At 44.4% G+C, this 14,674-nt stretch overlaps 1 protein-coding gene across 3 annotated transcripts in view; it reads left to right on the top strand.

Moving 5' to 3' along the window:
* Positions 1–14,674, top strand: part of PLEKHG5 (pleckstrin homology and RhoGEF domain containing G5) — a 362,885-nt gene that overhangs the window by 328,380 nt on the left and 19,831 nt on the right. For all 3 annotated transcript variants that reach the window (XM_089663652.1, XM_089663653.1, XM_089663654.1), the window contains 7 exons: positions 3,301–3,471; positions 7,949–8,044; positions 9,248–9,298; positions 9,668–9,817; positions 10,534–10,644; positions 11,692–11,841; positions 13,232–13,369. In XM_089663652.1, coding sequence (XP_089519778.1) covers positions 3,301–3,471; positions 7,949–8,044; positions 9,248–9,298; positions 9,668–9,817; positions 10,534–10,644; positions 11,692–11,841; positions 13,232–13,369 — 867 coding nt within the window. The remainder of the gene's footprint in view (positions 1–3,300; positions 3,472–7,948; positions 8,045–9,247; positions 9,299–9,667; positions 9,818–10,533; positions 10,645–11,691; positions 11,842–13,231; positions 13,370–14,674) is intronic.

Raw genomic sequence — 14,674 nt, 5'->3', positions numbered from 1 at the left:
CCCCTGTCCTCTGCCCTGCCAGCAGTGACCCCTGTCCTCTGCCCTGCCAACAGTGACCCCTGTCCTCTGCCCCGTCATCAATGACCCCTGTCCTCTGCCCTGCCAACAGTGACCCCTGTCCTCTGCCCTGCCAGCAGTGACCCCTGTTCTCTGCCCTTCTATTAGTGACCCCTGTCCTCTGCTCTGCCAGCTGTGACCCCTGTCCTCTGCCCTGCCAACAGTGACCCCTGTCCTCTGCCCTGCCAGCAGTGACCCCTGTTCTCTGCCCTTCTATTAGTGACCCCTGTCCTCTGCTCTGCCAGCTGTGACCCCTGTCCTCTGCCCTGCCAACAGTGACCCCTGTCCTTTGCTCTGCCAGCAGTGCCCCGTCCGCTGCCCTGACATCAATGACCCCTGTCCACTGCCCTGCCAACAGTGACCCCTGTCCGCTGCCCTGCCAACAGTGACCCCTGTCCTCTGCCCTGTCAGCAATGACCCCTGTCCTCTGCCCTGCCATCAATGACCCCCTGTCCTCTGCCCTGCCAACAGTGACCCCTGTCCTCTGCCCTGCCAACAGTGACCCCTGTCCGCTGCCCTGCCAACAGTGACCCCTGTCCTCTGCCCTGCCAGCAGTGACCCCTGTCCTCTGCCCTGCCAGCAGTGACCCCTGTCTTCTGCCCCCCTGATATTTTTTACTGCACCCCCACATTGGACAGGCTAGATCCAGCCCTGCCTTCTAGTATAAATGGCTCCCCAAATCCCAGAGGGCCCCGGTGCAGTAGCTCCCTGTGCACAATCGGTATGTGCTCCCCGGTTAGCAATCTCTGTGTGGACTCCATGGCGGTACTGAACCCCCCCATGTACACGGATGGCTGCATGTGTATGGCGGCAGTCCGAATATTCCCCGATTGGAAGATCCTCCAAACATACAATCCCCGATTCCCTTGTCCAGGAATACACGGGGCCCGCTATCTTCGCCCCTCTTTGTTAGGTGAAGGTGGAATGTCCATTGTCCTTTCCCTGGCTTTCCCCTCCTTAATGTGGCGGCAGGTCCTGTGGCCCCCATTGCTATGCTAAGAAGGGCCCCCGATGGGGACGGGCTAATGGGTCCATTAGAGGCAGATGGTGAATTAATTGAAGTGGTTGTTCAAACACGTCCTGACAAGGGGAAGTTTCCTGTGAAACCCGTCAGGGGTCAGCCAGGAAGAGCGAGCGCGCCTAATGAAGAGCTGTCCTATCGAGCCGACATCGCCGGGATTGGCTGTGATTGGCCGTGATTGACTTCACTCGGCGCGTTTGTTTGCCGATTTTTCTGCGTGTCCAAAAATTCAAACACGCAAGGTGCAGGCGTCAGGGTTAAGGGCTTCTTCCCACCGTGTGTGCTGAGCGGCATTTGTCTGCACATGCCCATACAAGCACAACATGCAAACTCCATGCAGACAGTGCCCTGGTTGGGATTTGAACCAATGACAGGGCAGAAATGCTAACCACCGAGCCCAGCAATATATGCAGTAAGGGCATAAAATGGAAGCGAGGCCGAGGCTGGAACCTAAAGTAAAGGGAGAGGCTGATTGGCTGTCGCACGCCGAGGACCTGAACCGGGGATTCCGATTGGTTGCTCAGCACAGACTTCACAGTCTTAATTAGGTGACAATTATGCGCCCCTGAGGTGTTCTGTAGTTCAGCTGACAACACCGCCTCTGTGCCACTGAAATCACAAGCAGTTCTGTCAGTTCTGCCCAGTTCTCTTGTATTGAACTACAGAACTCTTCCCCAATCTCCTCATCTCTGTAACATAAGGGGGAGGTGTTCTGTAGTTCAGCTGACAACACTGCCTCTGTGCCACTGAAATCCCTAGCAGCATGGTCAGCCCTGCTTAATTTTCAGGACCACAGAACTCTTTACTCTCTCCTCATCTCTGTAACATCAGGGGTGGTGTTCTGTAGTCCAGTGAACAATCCTAACTCTGTGCTACAGAAATCCCAAGTGGCATTGTTAGCCCTGCTGATTACTGCACTACAGAACTCTTCCCCAATCTCCTCATCCCTGTAACATAAGGGGAGGTGCTCTGTAGTCCAGCTTACAATCCAGACTCTTTGCTAGTGAGTGTTTTCCGCCCTGCCCAGTTCTCAGGACCACAGAACTCTTTCCTTTCTCCTCATCTCTGTAACATAAGGGGAGGTGTTCTGTAGTCCAGAGGATAATCCAGCCGTTTTGCTAGTGCATGATTTCAGCCCTGCCCAGTTCTCAGGACTACAGAACTCTTTCCTCTCTCCTCCTCTCTGTAGCATAAGAGGAGGTGTTCTGTAGTCCAGCTGACAATCCAGCCTCTTTGCTAGTGCATGATTTCAGCCCTGTCCAGTTCTCTGGACCACAGAACTATTTACTCTCTCCTCATCTCTGTAACAGTCTCTGTAACATCAGGGGAGGTGTTCTGTAGTCCAGCAGACAATCCTACCTCTGTGCCACTGAAATCCCAAGCGGCGCTGTTAGCCCTGCTGAGTACTGCACTACAGAACTCTTCCTCAATCTCCTCATCCCTATAACATAAGGGAGGTGCTCTGTAGTCCAGCTGACAATCCAGCCTCTTTGCTAGAGTGTTTTCAGACCTGCCCAGTTCTCTGGTCCACATAATTCTTTCCTCTCTCCTCATCCCTGTAACATAAGGGGAGGTGTTCTGTAGTCCAGCGGACAATCCTACCTTCACTACAGAACTCTTCCCCAATCTCCTCATCCCTGTAACATAAGGGGAGGTGCTCTGTAGTCCAGCTGACAGCCTCTTTTGCTTTCCTCTCTCCTCTTCTCCCGGAACATCAGCGAGGACCCCCGATGGAACAGTTGATGGGCTGTAGGTTCCGGGTGCGTCCTTTGTCTCCTGTAGGCTCCCCCCCCCCCATTTGGAGGGGTCAGGATGGCTCCCATTGTCTTCGGCCCTTTCAATAGGCCGACCCTCGCCCGCCAGTACCAGCTGTTCTTTTCAGCTCGCCCGTCCCCGGAACCCTGCCAAGTGGCCGAGCACGAGCCACAGAAACGATCGAACAAAGAAGAGAATCCCCCCCCGTCGCCGATCGTCAGGGTCCCCCCCCCAATATCATTAGCATTTCTGACTCTCATTTGCATACATTAACAGCAGAGCGATTCCAGCTGGGGGTCCCTATATAAGTCGACCTATCCCGCGTTCTTCGCTGCCTTCCACGCGGCCCCCCTCTGGACGAGGTCTCATTGTCCCCGGGGTTCGTACGGTCCAAGTGTCTCCTTCCATCCTCCTCCTCCGCCGGCCTTCTTTTAGGTTTGAATTTTGTTTTATTCGTCTTCTTGCAGGAAATCGATAAAATGGAGCAACTGGAGAGCAAACTGCATTCGTACAGCATGTTCGGCCTCCCCAAGCTGCCCCAGCAGTTGTGCTTCGATCAGGATTCCTGGGAGGAGGACGAGGATGACACCAGCCTGAGCCTGGAGGACAGCTGGCAGCAGATCATTGAAGTCCCGGAGGTAAAAAAAAAAGGAGGAAATCAAAAAATATATATAAAAAATATATAAAGTAACAATGTTGTAACGTCTCTGCTACGCAATCGATACAATTGACCATTTAAAAAAAAAATAACCAATCGAGCAAATCTGGGCTTTATTGTGATTTTCTGTTCAAATGAAAAAACGTAAAAAAAAAAAGTAGTAATAGTATAAGAATAAATAAATGGCAAATAAATGCAAAATCAAAATAAATAAACACCGGAACAAAAAAAAACAAACAAAAAAGACATAATACATTATTGGTATTATTATTTTATTTCTTCTTCTTCTTTCCTTACCCTAACAAAATGATAAAAAATTATTATTATTGTTAATAATAATAAAAAAAACTGATGGAAAAAAACTAAAAAAAAAACCTAGAAAAACATAGCAACAAATGATGCTATTGGCTAAAAGAAAAAAATAGAGGAAATCAATGTATAAAAAAATATATAAAGTAACAATGTTGTAACGTCTCTGCTACGCAATCGATACAATTGACCATTTAAAAAAAAATTACAGATCGAGCAAATCTGGGCTTTATTGTGATTTTCTGTTCAAATGAAAAAATGTAAAAAAAAAAAAATAGTGTCTAAACTTGAAGAATTTCACCAAAAACCTTGATAATGTGATGGCAGATCATCCATAAATATATTTTCGGAAGCGAAAACTCAGCAACACACCGATCCTCATCGATCAAATAACAGGATCAGAAACTTTGTAATTTAATCGGAAATCCACTTCTCCAAAAGAAAAGACCACCTTCAAACGTATCCATGGGGGGAATTGCCAAGCACTCGGGAGAAACAGAAAGACTTCATGGTGCAATATTATAAAAACCAATTCCTTTATTAGGTACTCATTGCACTTACTCAAGAGGTGTCCCAGCCGACACCAGCATCAACAGCATAACAGCAATCACATAAACGAGCCTGACTACTCAGCACATGCGCAGTAGCTGGTAGCCAAAAACGTAATGACGTCACATCAATCAAGCTCCGCCCTACGCGTTTCATCATCGAAACGTGAGGACGTCGATGACGAAACGCGTAGGGCGGAGCTTGATTGATGTGACGTCATTACGTTTTTGGCTGCCAGCTACTGCGCATGTGCTGAGTAGCCAGGCTCGTTTATGTGATTGCTGTTATGCTGTTGATGCTGGTGTCGGCTGGGACACCTCTTGAGTAAGTGCAATGAGTACCTAATAAAGGAATTGGTTTTTATAATATTGCACCATGAAGTCTTTCTGTTTCTCCCGAGTGCTTGGCAATTCCCCCCATGGATACGTTTGAAGGTGGTCTTTTCTTTTGGAGAAGTGGATTTCCGATTAAATTACAAAGTTTCTGATCCTGTTATTTGATCGATGAGGATCGGTGTGTTGCTGAGTTTTCGCTTCCGAAAATATATTTATGGATGATCTGCCATCACATTATCAAGGTTTTTGGTGAAATTCTTCAAGTTTAGACACTTTTTTTGCACGAAAAGTTTTTTTGCACTTTTTTGTGGTATTGGCATATATATTTTTCTGGACTTATGATTTGATGATTTTTTATATATATATTTTTTATATATACATATACATTTACTAGCGCAAATTATTTATTAATTGGTACACTTTATATATGGTGTTTTTTTGCAGCTGGTACATTATTAGTAAGTTATATAATTTTGACCATAGGCGCTATTATTTATTTTTCTTAAAAAAAAAAAAAAAAAATAGTAATAGTATAAGAATAAATAAATGGCAAATAAATACACATATAAATAAAAAATCAATATAAATAAACACCGGAACAAAAAAACAAACCAAAAATTTATAATAAATTATTGGTATTATTATTATTTTATTTTTTCTTCTTCTTTCCTTACCCTTACAAAATTATAAAAAAAATTATTATTATTAATAATATTAACAAAAACTAAAAGCTGATGAAAAAAACCCTAGAAAAACATAGCAACAAATGATGCAAAAGATGATATATTTCTCTATTGGCTAAAAAAAAAAATTGAGGAAATCAATGTATAAAAAAATATATAAAGTAACAATGTTGTAACGTCTCTGCTACACAATCGATACAATTGACCATTTTCAAAAAATCGATCGGGCAAATCTGGGCTTTATTGTAGATGGCCAAATGTCCTCTGAGGCCACCAGGAATAAGGCCCCATTCACACCTGAGAGTTTCGTAGCTCGAAGCTCCAGAACGCTCAGGGGAAAAAAAAAAACAATATTCCTCTATGGAGACGGTTCACGTCTCCACTCCAAGTCGCCTGTGCAATTTTCTGCTGAAATGAAAAAATGTTTAAAAAAAAAAAATAGTAATAGTATATGAATAAATAAATGTCAAATAAAATAAATATGCATATAAACAACAAATCAAAATAAATAAATAAACACCGGAACAAAAAAAAGGCATTAATAATAAATTATTGGTATTATTATTTTATTTCTTCTTTCCTTACACAAACAAAATTATAAAAAAATTAATAATATTAATAGCAAAAACTAAAAGCTGATGAAAAAAAATAAAAAAAAAACTGTTAAAGCTAGCAACAAATGATGCAATAGATGATATATTTCTTTAATGGCTAAAAACCCCCCAAAAAAGTAGAGGAAATAAATGTATAAAAAAAATATTAAATAACAATGTTGTAACGTCTTTGCTACGCAATCGATACAATTGACCATTTTCAAAAAAATAACCGATTGAGCAAATCTGGGCTTTATTGTAGATGGCCGAATGTCCTCCTGAGGCCACCAGGAATAAGGCCCCATTCACACCTGGGAGTTTCGTAGCGCGAAGCTCCAAAACGCTGAGGGGGGGAAAAAAAATCGATATTCCTCTATGGAGACGTCTCCACTCCAAGTCGCCTGAAGCAGAACGCCTGAAGCTCAAAAAAGTTTTGAGTTACTTTTGTAGCTCAATATGGGCAGATGTGAACGTTTTTGGCATGTTTTTATTCCCATAGAAAAGAATGGAAGCGTGCGATTGGCGAGTTTTTGCGAGCGTTTTGTGCAATTTTTCTGCTCAAATGAAAAAATGTAAAAAAAAAAAATAGTAATAGTAAATGAATAAATAAATGTCAAATAAATAAAATAAATACACATAGAAATAAAAAAACAAACAAAAAGACATTAATAATAAATTATTGGTATTCTTTTATTTCTTCTTCTTTCCTTACCCTAACAAAAAACAAAATTATTATTATTATTAATAATCATAATAACAAAAACTAAAAACTGATAAAAAAAACATAGAAAAACATAGCAACAAATGATGCAATGGATTATATATTTCTCTATTGGCAAAAAAAAAAAAAAAAAAAAAAAAAAAAAAATAGAGGAAATGAATGTATAAAAAAATATATAAAGTAACAATGTTGTAACGTCTCTGCTACGCAATCGATACAATTGACCATTTTCAAAAAAATAACCGATCGAGCAAATCTGGGCTTTATTGTAGATGGCCGAATGTCCTCTGAGGCCACCAGGAATAAGGCCCCATTCACACCTGAGAGTTCTGTAGCTCGAAGCTCCAAAACACTCAGGGGGAAAATAAAAATCGCTATTCCTCTATGGAGACGGTTCACGTCTCCGCTCCGAGCCGCCTGAAGCTCAAAAAAGTTTTGGAGCTACTTTTGTAGCTCAATATGGGCAGAGGTGCACGTTTTTAGCATGTTTTTATTCCCATAGAAAAGAATGGAAACGTGCGAGCGCTTTGTGCGATTTTTCTGCTCAAATGAAAAAAAAAAATAATAGTCTATGAATAATTAAATTTTAAATAAACTAAATATGCATATAAATAAAAAATCAATATAAATAAATAACCACCCGAACAAAAAAAAGACATTTATAATAAATGATTGGTATTATTATTTTATTTCTTCTTCTTTCCTTACCCTAACAAAAAACAAAATGATAAAAAATGAATAATAATATTAATAATAATAACAAAAGCTAAAAGCTGATGGGAAAAAAACAAAACAAAACAGAAAACATACCAACAAATGATGTTTCTACTGGCTAAAAAAGAAAGGCAAAGCTCAAAAATGGCTAAAAATGCGCAAAAAACGCTGGAAAAAGCATTTTTGCTTTGTTTCTGGTGCGTTTTTTCACGTGACTAAAAAAAACGCACCAAAATCGAGACTGTGGGTGCGGTTTTTTTTATACATTTTTGGCACTTTTTGGTGCGTGTTCCATTCATTTCAATAGGGAGATGCATTTTCGATACATTTTTTGCAACATTTTCGGTGCGCAACTGACCCACAAATAGCTGTTGTGAAGAGCTCCAAAAAATTGAATAGTCGTGCATTTTTCTTCCGCTGTTGGCAAGGCGAATACGGTAGAAAAATTTGATTCGTGAAAAAGCTGCTTCATATAACTGCGACTCGGATCGCTATGTTGGGAGAGAAACCAGAAATGAACACTTGCGCCCCCTGTTGTTGTGTCTTCCATTAGACTTTGTCCAGACGTCAGTGCCACCAGCAGGAGGCGATCTGGGAGCTGATCCACACCGAAGCCACCTACATCAAGAAGCTGAAAGTCATAACAGACGTGAGTACCGGGATCAGGGGGAATAAGGGGGAATCAGAGGATCAGGGGGGATCAGGGATAATCTGGGGAATCAGGGGATTGGGGGGAATCAGGGGATCGGGGATATCAGGGGGAATTGGGGGATCAGGGGAAATCTAGGGATCAGGAGGAATCGGGGAGATCAGGGGGAATTGGGGGATCAGGGGAAATCAGGGGATCAGGGATAATCTGGGGGAATCAGGGGATTGGGGGGAATCGGGGGATCAGGAGAAATCAGGGGATCGGGGAGATCAGGGGGACTGGGGGGATCGGGGAGATCAGGGGGGATCAGGAGGAATCAGGGGATCAGGGAGATCAGGGGGAATCGGGGGATCAGGGGGAATTGGGGAATCTAGGGATCAGGAGGAATCGGGATCGGGGAGATCAGGGGGGATCAGGGGGAATTGGGGGATCAGGGGAAATCAGGGGATCAGGGATAATCTGCGGGAATCAGGGGATTTGGGGGGATCGGGGAGATCAGGGGGAATCGGGGAGATCAGGGGGAATTGGGGCATCTGGGAACTGATCCACACCGAAGCCACCTACATCAAGAAGCTGAAAGTCATAACAGACGTGAGTACTGGGATCAGAGGGATCGGGGGGATCAGAGGGAATCAGAGGATCAGAGGGGATCAGGGGGAATCGGGGGATCAGGGATAATCTGGGGGAATCGGGGGATCAGGAGGAATCAGGGGATCAGGGGGAATCGGGGGATCGGGGAGATCAGGGGGAATTGGGGATGTCATGGGGAATCAGAGGATCAGGGGGGATCAGGGAAATCTAGGGATCAGGAGGAATCAGGGGATCGGGGAGATCAGGGGGAATCAGAGGATCAGGGGGGATAAGGGGGAATTGGGGGATCAGGGGGAATCGGGGGATCAGGGATAATCTGGGGGAATCGGGATTGGGGGGGATCGGGGAGATCAGGGGGGATCGGGAGGATGAGGGGCATCAGAGAAATAGGAGGGATCGAGGATCACATGGGCAATGTAGGCTCCTGCCTAGGTCACCACTGCACCCTGAGTCTATGTTGGGGGAAGCTGCCCCTGCAGGTCTGGGACAGCCTCAACATAATATACAGATAAAGATTGAACATTGGTGAAAAGTCTTCACATTTCCCGATTCTCGTGACGATGAGTCTTGTATTGATCATTATTATTCATATATTGTGTCCTCTCTCTTTAGCTCTTCCTGTGTTGTCTGCTGAATCTCCAGGAATCAGGACTTCTGTGTGAGGTATGAAAACATGTGTGTGTGTGTGTGTATATATATATAAATACACTCAGCACAGGGATGGTGGGAACCCCTCATAATGGGCACAGCGGGTGTACAGACCCGGGAACTCAGCACAGGGATGGTGGGAACCCCTCATAATGGACACAGCGGGTTTACAGACCCAGGAACTCGGCACAGGGATGGTGGGAACCCCTCATAATGGGCACAGCGGGTTTACAGACCCAGGAACTCGGCACAGGGATGGTGGGAACCCCTCATAACGGGCACAGCGGGTTTACAGCCCCAGGAACTCAGCACACGGATGGTGGGAACCCCTCATAATGGGCAGAGCGGGTGTCATTAATATGAATCTCTCGGTTCTGGTGACAGGTGGAGCCGGAGAAGCTGTTCAGCAATGTGCAGGAGATCATCCAGCTGCATCGATCCCTCTGGGGGAACATCATGCTGCCGGTGCTGGGCAAGACGAGGAAGACCAGGAGCCTGCTGAACCCCATGGACTTCCAGAAAGGATTTAAAATGGTTTGTACTAAAAGGACGATTCAAATATTAGTCAGAATCACCCGCTGGATCTGATTGGTTATTTTCATGCTGTAGCAGTTAAAGTGCGATATAATGTGTGCAAATAAAAAATCAATACATTTAATACGTGTAAAATAGCCCCCCCACCCAAAAAAAAAATTTAAATATATATATATATATATATATATATATATATATTTATATATATATATTTTTTTTAAATTATTATTTTATTTATTTATTTTACTCTGTGTCAGCTTTACATAAAAAATACATTATATAGTGTGTGCAAAAAAAAATCAATACATTTTAAAAAATAAAATATATGTAAAATATCCCCACCCCAAAAAAATCTCTCTCTCTCTCTCTCACTCCCCCCCCTCTCTCCCCCCCTCTCTCTCCCCCCCTCTCTCTCCCCCCCTCTCTCTCCCCCCCATCTCTCCCTCTCTCTCCCCCCTCTCTCTCCCCCCCCTCTCTCCCCCCCTCTCTCTCTCTCTCCCTCTCCCCCCCTCTCTCTCCCCCTCTCTCCCCCTCTCTCTCTCTCCCTCTCCCTCTCTCTCACTCTCTCCCCCTCTCTCTCCCCCCCTCTCTCTCTCTCCCCCCCCCCCCCTCTCTCTCTCTCCCTCTCTCTCTCTCTCATAATTTATTTTTTCTTTCTTCCTATGTGTCAGCTTTACATAAAATAAAAAATACATTGTATTCTTTATTCTTTTCAGTTTGAATCTCTCTTTAAGCCGTATATCCGATATTGCATGGAGGAGGAGGGCTGCATGGAGTACATGAGGAACCTGCACCGGGACAATGAATTGTTTAGGGCCTATGTGACGGTAAGTGCGCGTTTGACTGTTGCGGGCAGAGGCACCTGATAACCAGTACGGGGATCTATGCCTAAAACATTTGTTGGACGAATGTCACAAGCATTTGCCCGGCCCTCACGAGATTTGGCTGTAGTTTGCCCAGTACAGTGATTTCCTTTGGTCGGCAGCTCCATCTAGTGGCCATAACAGGCATAATTTCCTGAAATACCTCAACTGGGCAAATACTGCATTATGGCCACTAGGCGGAGCTGAGGATCATAGGAAATCCCTCTATGAAACAAAATACAGCAGAATTAGTGAGGGCTTTAAGCTGTTCATACACTGCAGGAAGATTCGTTCTGTGTAAATTGGGCAAAATCAAATTCCCTCTTTTATTTCCTCTACAGGTCGAATATTATTCATTCATAAAAAAATAGAATGGTTGACGGAAATATTGCATTATGGCCACTAGATGGAGGATCCGAGAAAATGAATACTGATCCTCAGCATCATCTACTGGCCATAATCGGGGGGGGGAGCGAGAGGGGGGGAGATGGGGAAGAGAGCGAGAGAAGAGAGGGAAGAGTGAGAGGGGGGAGAGCGAGAGAGAGAGGGGGGGGGAGAGAGAGGGGGGGAGAGAGAGAGATGGGGTGAGAGGGAAAGAGAGAAAGAGAGGGGGGGGAGAGAGGGGGTGAGAGAGGGAGAAAAGAGAGAATCATATATACATACACACACTTCTCTCACTCTCTCATGGGGGAGGGGGGGGGGTGCAACATTTCTGGGTTGCCTAGGGCAGCACAAAATCTAAATACACTACTGGCCATAATGTGGTATTTTCCAGAACCACTTTTTTCGGAATGAATAACATTCGACCTATAGAGGAGAACAACTGATTTTCCTCCATTTGCACAGAGCTGATGTAGGAGCAGTTTTGTTGGACGAATTTTTATAAGCTTTATGGGTTTATTCTGCATCCCCCGCCTGCCTGCGTGGCCCTACTTTGTGGGAGGAGCCTAAGTGGCGGAGTGCAGAAGCCAGTTTACTAATCGTTGCGCCTTTTGCCTGTCCCCCGTGCAGTGGGCCGAGAAACACAAACAGTGCAATCGCCTGAAGCTGAGCGACATGTTGGTGAAGCCGCATCAACGTCTCACCAAATACCCCCTGCTGCTGAAATCCATCCTGAAGAAGACGGACGACCCTCAAGTCAGAGAGTCCATCATTGATATGGTAATGGCTTTGCCAAGTACAGTAATAGAATACAATGTAGCGATGGAACTCTGAGAAGTTATATTTCCTATCTGGATGATCAGGATGCCATGATAGGATGGAGGAACATCTGCTCCTCTCTTTCCTTCGTTAGTGAAGGATGATAGGATGGAGGAACATCTGCTCCTCTCTTTCCTTCGTTAGTGAAGGATGATAGGATGGAGGAACATCTGCTCCTCTCTTTGGTTCGTTAGTGAAGGATGATAGGATGGAGGAACATCTGCTCCTCTCTTTGATTCATTAGTGAAGGATGATATGATGGAGGAACATCTGCTCCTCTTTGGTTCATTAGTGAAGGATGATAGGATGGAGGAACATCTGCTCCTCTCTTTGGTTCATTAGTGAAGGATGATAGGATGGAGGAACATCTGCTCCTCTCTTTCCTTCGTTAGTGAAGGATGATCAGATGGAGGAACATCTGCTCCTCTCTTTGATTCATTAGTGAAGGATGATAGGATGGAGGAACATCTGCTCCTCTCTTTGATTCATTAGTGAAGCATGATAGGATGGAGGAACATCTGCTCCTCTCTTTGGTTCATTCGTGAAGGATGATAGGATGGAGGAACATCTGCTCCTCTCTTTGGTTCATTCGTGAAGGATGATAGGATGGAGGAACATCTGCTCCTCTCTTTGGTTCATTCGTGAAGGATGATAGGATGGAGGAACATCTGCTCCTCTCTTTGGTTCGTTAGTGAAGGATGATCAGATGGAGGAACATCTGCTCCTCTCTTTGGTTCGTTAGTGAAGGATGATAGGATGAAGGAACATCTGTTCCTCTCTTTGGTTCGTTAGTGAAGGATGATAGGATGGAGGAACATCTGCTCCTCTCTTTGGTTCGTTAGTGAAGGATGATAGGATGAAGGAACATCTGCTCCTCTCTTTGGTTCGTTAGTGAAGGATGATAGGATGGAGGAACATCTGCTCTTCTCTTTGGTTCATTAGTGAAGGATGATAGGATGGCGGAACATCTGCTCCTCTCTTTGGTTCATTAGTGAAGGATGATAGGATGGAGGAACATCTGCTCCTCTCTTTGGTTCGTTAGTGAAGGATGATAGGATGGAGGAACATCTGCTCCTCTCTTTGGTTCGTTAGTGAAGGATGATAGGATGAAGGAACATCTGCTCCTCTCTTTGGTTCAGTAGTGAAGGATGATAGGATGGAGGAACATCTGCTCCTCTCTTTGGTTCGTTAGTGAAGGATGATAGGATGGCGGAACATCTGCTCTTCTCTTTGGTTCATTAGTGAAGGATGATAGGATCTCATTTTTTGTTTGACGCCTTTACAGCTTCGATGGGAATTATGTTCACTTTATTTCTCCTGTAATGTGATGATTGTCGTGTTATCACCGCAGATAAACTCAGTTGAGCGATTCATCAATCACGTGAACTCGAGGATGCGCCAACGGCAGGAGCAGCAGCGACTGGCGGCCATTATCAGCCGCATTGACTCCTACGAAGCTGTGGAGAGCAGTACAGATGAGGTGGACAAGGTAGAGATGTTCATCTAAGTAAATGTATTTATTATTATTATTATTATTATAAATATATAAAGAGATTCAATACAGCAACGATACAATTTAATACAAGAGGGATAGGAGGGCCCTGATCCTGGGAGCTTACAATCTATTATATGGCCAAAAGCATGTTGACACCCTCCAAGTTATTGAGTTCGGGTATTTCCAGTGAAGGGTATTGTTAATTGGAGACAACTGGGCTCTTCCAACCTTGTGGTAACAGTTTGGTGCAGACCCTTTCCTGTTCCACCATGACTGTGCCCCTGTGTACAAAGCCAGCTCCATAAAGACATGGCTTGACCAGTTTGTACCACCACCATAAAGACATGGGTTGACCAGTTTGTACCACCTCCATAAAGACATGGGTTGACCAGTTTGTACCACCACCATAAAGACATGGGTTGATCAGTTTGTACCACCTCCATAAAGACATGGGTTGATCAGTTTGTACCACCTCCATAAAGACATGGGTTGACCAGTTTGCACCACTTCCATAAAGACATGGCTTGACCAGTTTGTACCACCTCCATAAAGACATGGGTTGACCAGTTTGTACCACCTCCATAAAGACATGGGTTGATCAGTTTAGAGCAGCTCCATAAAGACATGGTTTGACCAGTTCGCACCACTTCCATAAAGACATGGTTTGACCAGTTCGCACCACTTCCATAAAGACATGGTTTGACCAGTTTGCACCACTTTCACAAAGACAAGGGTTGACCAGTTTGTACCACCTCCATAAAAACATGGGTTGACCAGTTCACAACACTTCCAAAAACACATGGGTTGAGCAGTTTGTACCACCTCCATAAAGACATGGGTTGACCAGTTTAGAGCAGCTCCATAAAGACATGGGTTGACCAGTTCATGCCACTTCCATAAAGACATGGGTTGAACAGTTTGTACCACCTCCATAAAGGCATGGGTTGACCAGTTTGTACCACCTCCATAAAGACATGGTTTGACCAATTTAGAGCAGCTCCATAAAGACATAGTTTGACCAGTTCGTACCTCTTCCACAAAGACAAGGGTTGACCAGTTTGTACCACCTCCATAAAGACATGGGTTGACCAGTTTAGAGCAGCTCTATAAATACATGGGTTGACCAGTTTTTACCACCTCCATAAAGAGTTGACCAGTTTAAAGCAGCTCCCTAAAGACATGGTTTGACCGGAGTGTACAACCTCCATAAAGACGGGTTGACCAGTACGCGCCACTTCCATAAAGACATGGGTTGACCAGTTTGTACCACCTCCATAAAGAGTTGACCAGTTTAGAGCA

Source organism: Staurois parvus, unplaced genomic scaffold (genome assembly GCF_062004578.1).
Source record: "Staurois parvus isolate SC_StPar_1 unplaced genomic scaffold, SC_StPar_1.0 ptg001740l, whole genome shotgun sequence".
Taxonomy (NCBI): domain Eukaryota; kingdom Metazoa; phylum Chordata; class Amphibia; order Anura; family Ranidae; genus Staurois; species Staurois parvus.
Note: the sequence above shows the minus strand (reverse complement) of the source record. Positions and strands in the feature narration are given on the sequence as shown.